Source organism: Grammomys surdaster, unplaced genomic scaffold, assembly GCF_004785775.1.
Source record: "Grammomys surdaster isolate TR1022 unplaced genomic scaffold, NIH_TR_1.0 169, whole genome shotgun sequence".
Lineage (NCBI taxonomy): Eukaryota > Metazoa > Chordata > Mammalia > Rodentia > Muridae > Grammomys > Grammomys surdaster.
Window position 1 is genome coordinate 8,776,263 of NW_021604617.1, and position 13,809 is coordinate 8,790,071.

Sequence of the window (13,809 nt, forward strand, 5' to 3'; positions counted from 1 at the left end):
AGCTATTCTCAGCCAATCATCGGAGGGCGCCGAGGTCACGTGACTGAAAGACAGTCCCGCCCCTCCGAGCCGTCAAAACAATTGCCTCGAGCGGCAGCCATGATAAATTTAAAGGGGCAGTACCCACGAAGGCGGCAGCCGGACCAGCAGACTGCAGGTGAGTCTTTGGGAGTACCCCTGGGGCTGAGAATTAAGTTTACACTAACTCTTGTTTCCACATTCCGGGACAAATGGATAAGTCACTTCCTATTAACCTCACAAAACTAGACTGACTCAAAAACTCCGCCCCCCGCGATTCTTCCCCGCCCCTCGGCGTCCAGACAGACAGTAGGACAACCTGCCCCGCCCCCTGTGGAACCCCTGACTCAGTGACCTCGAGCTTGTCTGCTGTCGGGTTTTGGTCAGCAACTCTTTCCTCACTCACTCTGCCTTTCCTCCCCGCAGACCTTCACGATCTTACTCTGTCCTCACCCTCGGCCCTCAGGGCAAGTTAGGAACCTTATACACTCCTGAATTGCAGGCCCCCAGGCCCAGCGCCTTTCTCCATGAGCCCACTGTGCTCAGCAGATCTGTTACGCTTCCCTGAACCATCCGGTACTTGAGAGGCACCTAAATGCCTGTTAGGTGATTTTGTCAGACAGAGCCATGAAAGGAGGCTATTGCAGTAATCCAGTTGGGAATCCTAACCAGATCTCCCTTCTCAGCTCTTCACAGGGACACCACACCCCTTGCTGCAGGTCTCAGATTAAATCGGTCTTTCTTTCCCTTATTGGGAGAAAGTAACTCCTCAGAGCTGGAATGAGGAGATTGAGTTAAGGAAGAAGGGACATTAGTACAAGTCTCTGAAGAACCTGTAGGCTAAAGGAGGGAGGGTGTTTGTCCTGGGTGGGGCTCTGTGCCAGGTCCTCTGAGAGGCTGTGAGGTGGTGACAGAGAAGGGGTGGGACTGCCGGACTTCTGGACTTTGGGCAGTACAAATCCTTCTAAATCCTTAGTTGCAGATCAGAGTTTCTTCCGGGCTCTGGCCTGGGAGTCGCCTGAAGCCAAGGTCTTCTGCTCTGTACTCGGGTAAGGAGACTTCAGGGATGAGTTTGGAGGAAGTAGGAAGACCGGCTGAATTCTGGGAGGAGGGGTGGGCTGGCAAGTGAGGCCGGAAGGTTAGCTGGACAGGAGCTCAGCAGGTTGGGAGATGCTGGGCTTTGTCCCTTTGCTGATGCAGCCTGAAGACCTTCAACCTTCCAGAGCCCTGTAATGAGGACTGCTGTTTCTCCCCCCCCCCCCCCTTTCCTAACCTTGGGTCCTTCCCTTGTATTGAGACAGTGCTTTCTTCACAGTTCTTCCACACGCCCTGAATGATTCTTTTTTTTTTTTTTTTTTTTTTTTAGTTTTTTTCGAGACAGGGTTTCTCTGTGTAGCCCTGGCTGTCCTGGAACTCACTCTATAGAACAGGCTGGCCTCAAACTCAGAAATCCGCCTGCTTCTGCCTCTCAAGTGCTGGGATTACAGGCATGCGCCACCACTGCCCGGCTGCCCTGTATGATTCTTACAATGCCTCCACGTCCTGCTTCTTTTTCCTAACTCATGCTTTCTCTCCAGTTGCCAAGTATTCAATTCCTCTAGCTCCAAGCCTGCCCGACTATTCTCCAGATCTTTCCCTCACCTCAGTTTTATAGTTAGTGCCATGGAATTTCCTCCCCTTTACCTTCTCTCTCTCATCAGCTTAGCCACGGAGTCCCCTATACTCTTTTCCTTTCGTGTGGATGCCCAGCAAAATCTCTAACAGCGTGTCTTTCATCTTTCCCACCTGAACTCTGTGGTTTCTCTTTAGCCTAGGATGTCAGGCCTGGTGTTGGGGCAGCGGGATGAGCCTGCAGGGCACCGGCTCAGTCAAGAGGAGATCTTGGGCAGTACCAGGTTGGTGAGCCAAGGGCTGGAGGCCCTACACAGTGAACATCAGGCCGTGCTGCAGAGCCTGTCCCATACCATTGAGTGTCTGCAACAGGGAGGCCATGAAGAAGGACTGGTTCATGAGAAGGCCCGACAGCTGCGACGGTCTATGGAGAACATTGAGCTGGGACTGAGTGAGGCCCAGGTAAGAATCAGGGGTGATGCCAAGTGTTCCAGTTACCTGATGCAAGTTTGGGGTTTGGGGTCACCTTGTCCTAGAGACTTGGATTTTTTTAATTCATTAGATTTCATTAAGTAACTACTGTGTGTAAACTCTGCTGCATGCTGGTGGTGCATTACAGAACACCACAGGACAATTCCTCTCGGAACTGATATTGCAGCTGAGAGAGATAGCTAGACCACAGGTAAATAAGTAAATGATTTATTTACTAATGATCATTGCTAAGGACGGAACAAAGAAAGGAGGGGAGGGGCTGGAGAGATGGCTCAGTGGTTAAGAGCACTGACTGCTTTTCTAAAGGTCCTGAGTTCAAGTCCCAGCAATGGTGGCTCACAGTGGGATCCGATGCCCTCTTCTGGTGTGTCTGAAGAGAGTGACAGTGTACGCATATACATAAAATAAATAAATCTTTAAGAAAGGAGGGAAGTAGGAAGAGGGTACAGTTTTACACAGAGCGGACATAAAATAACTCACTGAAAGGTGACATTTGAGGGAAGATTTGAGGGTGAGGAAGAAGCTGTGGGAAAAACAAGTAGGCAGGACAGTGCGCAGGCCTTGCTTGGAGCCTGGCCGGTGGATTTCGTGATTTACAGGGCTGCTGTGGATGTCTGCAGGGTGCACAATGACACAAAGTAGGTGACTCAGGAGGAGGAGGGATGCCATGGGAGACATCCACAGATAACATGGAGCCGGCAGGCTGTCCGAGGGTTGAGAGAGATGGGATGGCATGTCTGAGGAGTGATGGGATTCTGCCTGGGGTCATCTGCTCTCTGGATGGGACTAGAACTGGAGACTAAGGGCTGAGACCAGGGAGGCTGAGACCAGGGAGGCCTGCCAGTGGCTGCAGTTGTCTGGGTGGGAACTGGCCGTCTGATGGAAACGATGGGCGTGGTGACAGCTGAGGTTAGAGTACCTACTGATTTAATTCCATGCATTCATTTATGGACTTATTTATTTATTTTATGAGTACACTGTAGCTGTTTTCACACACACCAGAAGGGGCATCGGATCCCATTACAGATGGTTGTGAGCCACCATGTGGGTGCTGGGGATTGAACTCAGGACCTCTCACTGAGCCACCTCTCCAGCCCGAGTATCTCTCTTTTTAAATTCCATTCATTTATTTTATGTATGTAGGTGTTTTGTCTGCATCTGTGTCTGTATACTCTCTGTAATCCTGGTATGTGTAGACGCTAGAAGAGGCCATTGGATCCCCAGGGACTGCAGTTACACGTTGGTGCTAGGAATTGAACCCAGACCCTCAGGAAGAGCAACCAGTTCTCTTAATCACTGAGACATCTTTCCAGCCCAGTATTTCCCAACCTGTGGGTCGTAACCCTTTGGAGGTCAAATGACCCTTTCGCAAGGGTCACGTATCAGAATCTTGCATATCAGATATATTTACATTATGATTGATAAGGTAGCAATATTAGTTATGAATTAGCAATGAAATAATTTTACAATTGGGGGTTAGCCACAACTGAGGAACTGTATTAAAGGGCCATAGGATTAGGAAGGCTGAGAGCCACTGCTCCAGCCCCTCTGAGGTTCTGTTCATGGCAGAGCTCTTGCCACTTCTCCTGTTTGTTGCTTCTTCTCCATCATCTCCCAGAAGGCCATCTGTCTCCTGGATGCTCTTATCCGAAAGCCTGGAGCTCATATGATGTTCCCACCTAGGTGATGCTGGCTCTGGCTGGCCACCTGAGCACGGTGGAGTCTGAGAAGCAGAAGTTGCGGGCCCAAGTACGGCGGCTGTGCCAGGAGAATCAGTGGCTCCGCGATGAGCTGGCAGGCACTCAGCAGCGGCTCCAGCGCAGCGAGCAGGCTGTGGCTCAGCTAGAGGAAGAAAAGAAGCACCTGGAGTTCTTGAGGCAGCTGCGCCAGTATGATGAGGACGGGCACGGCATGGTGAGCATGTGAGCCAGGGGTTGCTGGGACCGCAGGCAGGGTGACCGTCCCACTGTCCCACTGGAAACATCAATGCTTAACGTGTTCCTACTTGGAAGAATTTATTTTTAGCCCTGATACCAACTCCAGGTAACAGCAGGAGGAAATAATCTTGACTTGTTCCGTCAACTTGCATTATATGTGTACTCCCGTGGAGAGTGGAGTGAAAGTTCTTGTTCTCACAGTTAACAGTGTGTGGAGCCAGCCAGACAGACAGACAGCTCGAACCTAGAGTCCTAAAGGAGAGCATCGCCCACTTTAGCAGGAGACTGCTTACAGTCTTCTCTCAGTGAGCTGGCGTTTAGGTATCCGTGTGCCAGAATGCAGGGAGGAGGAGGCTATGCAAAGGACCTGCCTTCTCAGGGCTGTGCAGAACTGGGCTCATACACAAGGACACCAGGTGACTGGACGAAGCAGCAAGCACACAGTGTGGGTGTGGCTCAGTCAGTTAGAGGGACTGCCACCTAGATAGGTCCCTGAGGGCTGGCATGGTCACAAGGGTTCAGAGAGGAGGTGGGGTACAGAATTGGGAGGTAGTTATAACAGCGTGTTCACTTAAGTGGGGTAGAAAGAAGTTGTGCTGGATTTCAAGGATGAGGTGAGGAAGGGAGCTTTCTGGCCTGGAGGAGGTAGTATAGTTAAGACTCAGGGCTAGACTGATACTCTGTCCAGGGACAGTGCAGAGATAATTTACCCGGGACACAGATGAGCCTGATAGGAGGGTTTGGAGTCCGTGTGTCAGGCTCCCATCCCTGAAGAAGAAAGTCCATTTTCCGTTGTGGAAATGTGGTAGACGGTAAGGGCTGGGTCCTAAGCCCACACTGACCAAAGGCTGAGCTAGACACTTCGAGTACGTGTCAGTAAGAGCAGACATACTCCTTCCCCTCAGGAGAGACGGGGCAGACAGATAATCAATGTAAGTGCACAGGGCTTGCATGGCTGTAATTACAAGAGGCGAGTGTTAGAGAGCGGAGAATAGGGTGTTAGAGAACTTTCTGGATGAGAAATAGAGTTATGCGACTTTGTCTATGACATTCCTGGCTTTCCAGGAGGCCTGTGCATGACTGGTCAGCTGCCGGTCTTTTCCAGGGGCTGAAGCTTTCAGCCACATTAGTTGGTGGTTTTGTGGCTTAGAAGAACCCCCGAAGAGGCCATTGGGGTCTGGCATGCTGTCCCTTTTCTTCCAGGAGGAGAAGGAGGGAGATGCTACCAAAGATTCCCTGGATGACCTCTTTCCCAATGAGGAGGAGGAGGACTCCAGCAACGACTGTGAGTCTGCCTGTGGGGCTGCAGGGTGAGGGCAGCAGGAAGCAGAGAATAACCCTGGGCTGGGGCCACATGGATTCCTGAAGCCTTTGTGTTTTTGCTTTGCTGGACACCCCTAGCAAGTGTTAGTTGAGTGACTTACTGAGAGAATAAGCTGGATTTCGATGGGCACAGGTGCAAGGGTGTGGTTAGGAGAACAGCAGTGGTGTGGAGTCTCCTTTGAGAGCCTGGTGGGGAACAGCCAAAAGACAAAGGGTGGGCAGAAGGGAGGGCAGGCAGTAGGGGAAAAGGAGGAGTCTTCTGAGGAAATGCCTTGTCTTTTTTTGGGATGAGTTAGTGTCCCGTGGTCAGGGTGCTGCAGCGGCCCAGCAGGGTGGCTATGAGATCCCAGCAAGGTTGCGGACCCTGCACAACCTGGTTATCCAGTATGCAGCTCAGGGTCGCTATGAGGTGGCCGTGCCACTCTGCAAGCAAGCCCTAGAGGACCTGGAGCGCACATCTGGCCGAGGTCACCCTGACGTGGCTACTATGCTCAACATCCTGGCATTGGTGTATCGGTGAGCACTGCCCTCCTCCGCTGTCTATGGCAGCTCACCTCCTGCCTTCCTCTCCTCTCTGCCGGGTCTCCCAGGGATACCTTCAAGGCTCTGTCTCCAACACTGGACAACTCACTTCCTCCACTCCTGAACCCCCCACCTCAGAGAATACTCATCTCTCAGGCTCTCTGTTTCTTGGGCCTCTCTGGAGAGAATATGTGTTTCATTCTCTCCTGCTTTTGAGGACTTGTGGCTTCCTCTTGAGATGGCAGTGTCTGCAGCCTGGTGTGTCCTCCCAGTTTCTAAGTGTGCCTCAGTTCTCTTGAAGGAAGGGAGGAAGGAGATGGTAAGGGACAGAGTTCACACTTATCCTTTCTGCTGCTTTTCAGGGACCAGAATAAGTACAAGGAGGCTGCACATCTGCTGAACGATGCCCTCAGCATCCGGGAGAGCACCCTGGGCCGGGACCACCCAGCCGTCAGTATCCCCGCCCACTCCCTCCCTGTCTCTGCTGTCTTGGCCTCTTAGTCCTCTGTGTGCCACCCTCAGTCCACTCAGCACGTGTTAGGAAGGAGGCTCAGGAAGAAAGCTCATGCTTAGGGAGGGCCTTCAGGCTCCGTGCAGTGGACTCGGTGGTCCTCAGTTCTCTGAGGCCCAGTGACATTTTATATTAGTGTTTAGTAAGTGTACAGAATAACAGGTTTAATTGAGACAGTTTCTTTCTAAAAGTCCTTTTCCCTTTATTTTATTTTTATGTGCCTGGGTAGTTTGCCTGCATGTATGTCTGTGCACCATGTGTGTACAGCACCTAGAGAGGCCAGAGGAGAGCATCATATACAGGTGCTGGGAGTTAAATGTAGGACCTCTGGAAGAGCCGCCAGTGCACTTAGCCTCTGAGCGATCTCTCAGCAGGTATATAAAGTACTCTGACCACATCTGCCCCTCTATACCCCTTTCTTGACCCACTTTCCCTCATGGGTTTTTAGGAACCCAGAGCCTTTCGATGTGAGATCCCAGTCTGCCACTGAGCTTGGACTTGCTGAGGCAATACACCTAGACCTTTGACTCTCTTTTTATGACAGATGTTTTTTCTTGGAATTTAATTTGCAATTAATATATCCTTCCTATACATATAATACCCTGAAATGTAACCAGACAACACTGATGAATATAAAAGAGACAGACAGTAATTCTTGCTGGGCAGTGGTGTACACCTTTAATCCCAGCACTTGGGAGGCAGAGGCAGGCAGACTTCTGAGTTTGAGGCCAGCCTGGTCTACAGAGTGAGTTCCAGGACAGCCAGGGCTACACAGAAAAACCTTGTATTGAAAAACCAAAAAAAAAGAGAAAAAAGTAATTCTTTGATTACATAATTCATACAATACAGTGTAAAAAAATAGCTGAGTATAACTTGCTAGAAAATATAACAAAATAATCTGAATTTGGACAGAGAAACCCTGTCTTGTAAAACCATAAAAAGAACCTGATGTTGGATTTATAGAAGTGCTAAGACAAAAAGCAGAAGCCATATGGATAGCATTTTATTACTAATATAACAGTTTTTTTCCATATAGCTCTGGCTGTTTTGCTATGTAGACCAGGCTGGCCTTGTACTCACAGAAATCTGCCTGCCTCTGCCTTCTGAGTGCTGGAATTGAAGGCATGCACCACATGCCTGGCCTAAAGTGCAGCATTATTATAAGTATTCATGGGCCATTTTATGGCTCAGCCAGTAAAAATTGCATGTTGCCAGGTTTGATGACCTGAGTTCAATCCCCAAACTTACATGGTAGAAGGAAGGACACATGCATACATACATGTACATACACATACATACATGTACACATATACATACATGTACACACATGCACACACATATACACATACATGTATACACATGTATGTATACACATACACGTGCATGCATGCATGCACACACATTCATGTACACCTACATGCATGCACACAACACATACATTATACACATACATGTACACATGTATACACACATATACATGTAACACATACACACATACATGTACACACATACATACATGTACACATGTACATACACATACATGTACACACACACACACACTTAAAAGCTTTGAATATAAGGAGTTGGTAGCTGGAGATGGGACTCAACAGTTAAGAGAGTGTTCTGCTCTTGCAAAGGACCAGGCTTCAGTTAACTAGTACCCACATCAGGTGACTCGAAACAATTGGCATGTTGCACCTCTGGTCTCCCATGGTACATGTATTCACATGTACATTCACACACACACACACACACACATGCATCATTAAGAACTTTTTAAAAGATAAAGTTCTAGAAAACAGCTTTGCATAGGGAGAGAGTGCCAGGCATTTAACGGTTGTCGGTGGACGTGAGGTGACCTTGTGAGAACACTTCCCTGTGCTGTCACGTTAGCTAGGAAAGGATGCTGCATCTCAGCAGCACTGGGATCTGACCTCCTCTCCGTGATGCCGGTGCTTCTGCCCCCTGCTCACAGGTCCAGCAGGGTGTTCCAAAGTCTCCAGAGTCCTATAACACAGGCACTGTACCCATGGCTTTCCTGCTTCCCCTGGCTAAAAGCACTGGACTGCAGCCAGAAACCACCGTCAGAAAATTTTCAAAGTCCCTCTAGAGGGCGATAGCTTCACCCATAGGGCTTCAGCCATGCTGTTCATAATTTCTCTTCCCAGAGTTTGGCTCTGGTGGTACAATGTCTCTGTCGGTGTCCTTTTTGAAGTTATTATGGGGTGGGGGGTGGGTCAGGGGTTGGGGAGTTATCCAGAGGTTGGAGGACAGCCAACGAGCTGGAAACAGTTCTCCCTGTGCCCTGTGAATTTAGGTCCGCAGGCTTGGCACCAAGCCTTTACCCTGCTGAGCGGCATGGAGGGTCAGCCTTTGCAGGACTGGTGTGTGATGGGGGTTGGCCTTCTTTGCAGGTGGCTGCCACACTCAACAATCTGGCTGTGCTGTACGGCAAACGGGGTAAATACAAGGAGGCGGAGCCACTGTGCCAGCGGGCACTGGAGATCCGAGAGAAGGTGCCCACCTCCTTCCTCATCCTCCCCAGCCCTTCCCACCCTCTGCTGTACAGGCCTCTTATCTTCTTTTCCTTTTCCTCATGTGCACACATAATCATGGCCACGCGTCGGCTCCTTTGCTCTTTCTCAGGTCTTGGGCACCGACCATCCCGATGTGGCGAAGCAGCTGAACAACTTGGCCCTCCTGTGTCAAAACCAGGGCAAGTACGACGCAGTGGAACGCTATTACCAGCGGGCACTAGCTATCTACGAGAGTCAGCTAGGGCCGGACAACCCTAACGTAGCTCGGACCAAGAATAACCTGGTAAGGAAGGAAGAGACAGGAGGGCGGACGGAGCGGGTGGGAAAGACCTCCCTCATGGGTCCTGGACTCAGAAAGCATCGCAATGGAACACACTCCTTGGCTAACTTGGTGCCTGTCTCTAGGCTGCCTCTGAGAGTGAAGGGTCTGCTTCATTCTGCTGCCAGAGGTTCCCAGTCGCACTGGGAGTTGGGCAAGAGTAACTTTAACCCTGCATTGAGAAGAGAACAGGTTGAATGAGTAGGGTTTCTGGGGACAGACGCCAAGAAGTGGAGCTGTCTGAGTCTGGCTGCATCCTGCCTCCTTCCATCTCTTGCTCCTGGGTCTCTGTTGCTGTCTCCTAGGCTTCCTGTTACCTAAAGCAGGGCAAGTACTCTGAGGCTGAGACACTATACAAAGAGATCCTGACCCGTGCCCACGTGCAGGAGTTCGGATCCGTGGATGGTGAGTGGTAAGGTCTGGGAGCAGGGCTAGATTGGGGACCACACACAGATTGTAGGGACAGCCGCACCCCTTCAGTCCAGCGCCGTTGGCCTGTGGGTTCTGGTGCCCCACGTTAGTGTCCAGATCTGTTCTCTTACCTCCTTATGCGATATCTCCTCCTCAGATGACCACAAGCCGATCTGGATGCATGCTGAGGAGCGGGAGGAGATGAGCAGGGTGAGTGGGAGCACCCGGGAGGGAGCGCACTGGCTCCCAGGGCCTCTGGCTTCAGCCTGTCCTAGCTTAGCTACTCACTTCCTTGCCCAGCCCTCAAGGCACCGTGCCTTTCCCGACCCAGTCTGCACCTGTGCCTGTGCCCTCCTGCCTCTTAGCATCTTTCTGTTCTCATCCCCAGAGCCGGCCCCGGGAGAGTGGCGCGCCCTATGCAGAGTACGGAGGGTGGTACAAGGCCTGCAGAGTGAGCAGGTGAGCTTCCAGGGGTCAGAGGGGGAGTCTCTGAGGCTCTTCAGTTCAGCCTCCTGATCCCAGCTTCCTTCCGACTTTCTCTGCCTGTCCCCTGACCTTTTCCGTTGTTGTTGTTCTGTAGCACTTAGATGTGTGTGCTTGGCGAGTGCTCCGCTACTGGGCTGTGTTCTCTCTCCATTTCTGTATCCTTCTCCCTGCAGCCCCACAGTGAACACTACTCTGAGAAACCTAGGGGCTCTGTACCGGCGCCAGGGAAAACTGGAGGCGGCTGAGACCTTGGAGGAATGTGCTCTGCGCTCCCGGAAACAGGTCAGAAGCACACTCCACAGGGCAGGGGTGCACCTCTATAATCCTGGTGCCTGGGAGGCTGAGGTAGGAGGGAGTTCCAGGCTAGCCATGGTCTTTACTAAGTTCCTGGATCAGAGATGGCTGGCTTAGTGATTAAGAGCACTTGCTGCTGTTGCCCAGAGCCCAGGCTCAGTTCCCAGCACCAAATGACTGCCTGTAACCCACGTTCTGGAGGATCCAGTGGTCTCCAGCCTCCATGGGTACTGCATGCGTGTGATGCACATACGTCATCCAGACACACACGCGTGTGCGCATGTGTGCACACACACACACACACACACACTAAGGTGAATAAGGTTTGTTTTTTTTCCCTGAGACAGGGTTTCTGTGTACATCCCTGGTTCTGTAGACTCTGTGGAACTTGTTCTGTAGAGCAGCCTTGAACTCAGAGATCTGCCTGCCTGCCTGTTTTCCAAGTGCTAGGATGAAAGGTGTGCCACCACCACCCAGCCAATAAATACATCTCTAAAAAAAAAAAGAGACCCTGTCCCAAAGGAAAATAGAGGTCTAGATGGGAGAGCTAAGAAGGAGGGGCTGAGACAGGGGACAGGACTGCTTGGGTTTCTTGTGCATGTGGCGAGAGGGGGGTCCTGGTCTTATGGGTGTGGTGGTGTGGTGGTTTTTAAGAATGTTCTCACTCCAGACTTGCCCTTTGTGTCCGGGTACAGATTTAAGATTTCTTTCATAGCTGGAATGATGGCTCGTGCTTGTAATTCCAGTACTCAGCAGGCCGAGGCAGAATAGTTACTGTGAGTTTGAGGCAAGCCTGGGCTTCATGTAGCTTAACCTACATGGAGGAAGGCCTTTTCTCAAAAAAAACAAAACAAAACAAAACAAAAAAAAACCAAGGCAGGTCTGAGCTGACTTAAAAGTGGTCGTTTCCTCTGGGCCGTAGCTACTATGTTAGTCTGTGCAGGGATGCACTCTAACCACACAAAGCAGGTCTGCCCAGTCAGTGAGGGTAGGGCACGGTAAGGAGGGGGATGCTGTCCCTGCAGTGGCTGCTGACAGAAGAAAGACCGAGAACCGCATCCTGGGACTTAAGGAATCTTTTCACTTTTTTTTCTTAATTTATTCTTCCCTCATATATTATACCCCAGCTGCAGCCTCCTGTCCTTCCTCCCCTCCCATGCCCTGCCTTCCCTTCCTTTCTCCATTTCCCTTCAGAAAAGAGCAAGGCGCCCAGGGATATCAACTGAACACGGGGCACAGACCCTCTGATCAGGGTTGGACGAGGCAAAGCAGTATGAGGAAAAGAGTCAGAGAGACCCTTTGCTCCCAGTGTTAGGAACACCACAAGAACACCAAGCTACACAACCATAACATGTCTGCAGGGGACCTAGCTCAGACCCATACAAGGCTCCCTGATTGTCCTTTCAGTCCCTGTGAGCCGCTATGAGCCCTGGGTAGTTGATTCTGTGAGCCGTGTTCTTGCGATGCCCTTAACTCCTCTGGCTCCTACAAGTCCTTCCTGCCCCTCTTCTGAGGGATTCCATGAGCTCTGCCTGCTGTCTGGCTGTGGGTGCATCTGCTTCTGTCAGTTGCTGGATGAAGCCTCTCTGATGATGATTATGCTGGGCTCCGGTCTGCAAGTACAGCAGAGTATAACCAGCATTCATCTCACTGGCTTTTTTTTTCCTTTTTTGCCAGTCTTGTTTGATTCTACCCTAGGTCTCTGGGCTCTCTAGCCTCTGGGTTCTGGCCCTCCAGGCAGTGTCAAGGGCAGTCTTCCACTCATGGCATGGGTATCAAGCTGGACCAGTCATTGGTTGGCCACGCCCACACGTTCCGTACCACCTTTACCCCAGCATGTCTTATAGGCAGGACAAACTGTAGGTGGAAGATTTTGTGGCCAGGTTGGTGTCCCAGTCCCTCCATTTTCCAGTTACAGAAGGTGGCCACTGGTTCAAGCTCTGTGTCTCCCAATACTAGGAGTCTTTGCTAGGGTCACCCTCATAGATTCCAGAGAGTTTCCATTGTACGGAGTTTCTAGGTCACCCCTGAAATGCCCCCCAATTCCAGTCTTCTCTCTCAGTACTCATTCTTTTAAAATTTTTATTATTGTGTTGTGTGTGTATTATTTTGCCTGCATGTGTGTCTGTGTACCACATGCATGCAGTGCTCACTGAGGTCAGAAGAGGGCATTGGATCCTTAGCTCTGGAGTTAGAGGTCTTATGAGCAGCCATGTAGGTGCTGGGAACTGAATCTGTGTCCTGTGCTTTTATGGCTGGGCCATGTTCCTAGCATCTCCTCCTCTTTCTTCCAGGGTACTGACCCCATCAGTCAGACCAAGGTGGCAGAGCTGCTTGGGGAAGGGGATGGTAGAAAGACCATCCAGGAGGGCCCTGGAGACAGTGTGAAGTTTGAGGGAGGTGAAGATGCGTCAGTGGCCGTGGAGTGGTCAGGGGTAAGTCTGCTCATTGCCACTGCCCTGTTCTCCTGTCCTGCTGGGCACTGAGAAACTCTGAGGCTGGCTTTCTCCACCGAGTACCCGTCATGTAGTTCCCACCAGTTAGCCCATCCTTTCAGGCCTATCCCTGGGAATCTGCTCTTGACAGGATCGTTGTTTTCAGTCACTGGGCTTCAGGGATGGGGACATGTGCAGAACACATGGTGAGAATAAACTTACAAGTTGGGTGACGACGTGGAACCCTTGAACTCCCAATGCCTGTCTCTTCCCGATAGGATGGCAGTGGCACCCTCCAGAGGAGTGGCTCTCTGGGCAAGATCCGGGATGTGCTTCGGAGAAGCAGTGAGCTCCTGGTGAGGAAGCTCCAAGGGACTGAGCCTCGGCCTTCCAGGTACATGACAAGGTTGACAGAGCCGGGCAGCTCCTCTTGGTGGTGGAGAAATGTTCTAAAGTGTCCTACACAGAGGAGCAATGAGCTGGCCTCAGTCCTCTCCTTCTCCCTTGTAGCAGCAACATGAAGCGGGCAGCCTCTCTGAACTACCTGAATCAACCCAATGCAGCCCCCCTCCAGGTGAGAGTGCCGAGGGAGGGAGGAAGGACTCCCCAAGACAGCCCCAGGGGCAGCTGGGAAGGTGGAAGACTCACCCTAATGAAGGAGAACTGGGAGACTGGAGCCCTTCAGGAGTCAGGCTGACAGCATGGTATCCTAGGTGCTAGGCATCAAGAGACAGTGGCAGTGGTGGACACACCTCTAACCTCAGTGCTGGGGAAGTAGAGGCAGGCAGATTTCTGTGTTTAAGGCCAGCCTGGTCTACAGAGTTCCAGCACAGCCAGGGTGACACAGAGAAACCTTGTCTTGAAAGAGACAGAGAGAGAGAGAGAGAGAGAGAGAGAGAGAGAGAGAGAGAGA

At 51.1% G+C, this 13,809-nt stretch overlaps 1 protein-coding gene across 3 annotated transcripts in view; it reads left to right on the forward strand.

Moving 5' to 3' along the window:
* The first annotated feature begins 55 nt into the window (after nt 1–55).
* Nucleotides 56–13,809, forward strand: part of Klc4 (kinesin light chain 4) — a 14,747-nt gene continuing 993 nt past the window's right edge. The window contains exons 1-15 of one of the 3 annotated variants that reach the window (XM_028766587.1): nt 56–157; nt 1,828–2,091; nt 3,805–4,035; nt 5,262–5,343; nt 5,678–5,897; nt 6,266–6,353; nt 8,829–8,930; nt 9,061–9,234; nt 9,576–9,675; nt 9,839–9,891; nt 10,070–10,140; nt 10,341–10,449; nt 12,756–12,896; nt 13,175–13,290; nt 13,407–13,470. In XM_028766587.1, coding sequence (XP_028622420.1) covers nt 1,834–2,091; nt 3,805–4,035; nt 5,262–5,343; nt 5,678–5,897; nt 6,266–6,353; nt 8,829–8,930; nt 9,061–9,234; nt 9,576–9,675; nt 9,839–9,891; nt 10,070–10,140; nt 10,341–10,449; nt 12,756–12,896; nt 13,175–13,290; nt 13,407–13,470 — 1,809 coding nt within the window. In that variant the 5' untranslated portion in view covers nt 56–157; nt 1,828–1,833. Of the gene's footprint in view, nt 158–965; nt 1,068–1,827; nt 2,092–3,804; nt 4,036–5,261; nt 5,344–5,677; nt 5,898–6,265; nt 6,354–8,828; nt 8,931–9,060; nt 9,235–9,575; nt 9,676–9,838; nt 9,892–10,069; nt 10,141–10,340; nt 10,450–12,755; nt 12,897–13,174; nt 13,291–13,406; nt 13,471–13,809 lie in introns of those variants that run through there. The other 2 variants (XM_028766586.1, XM_028766588.1) reach the window with 2 other exon arrangements.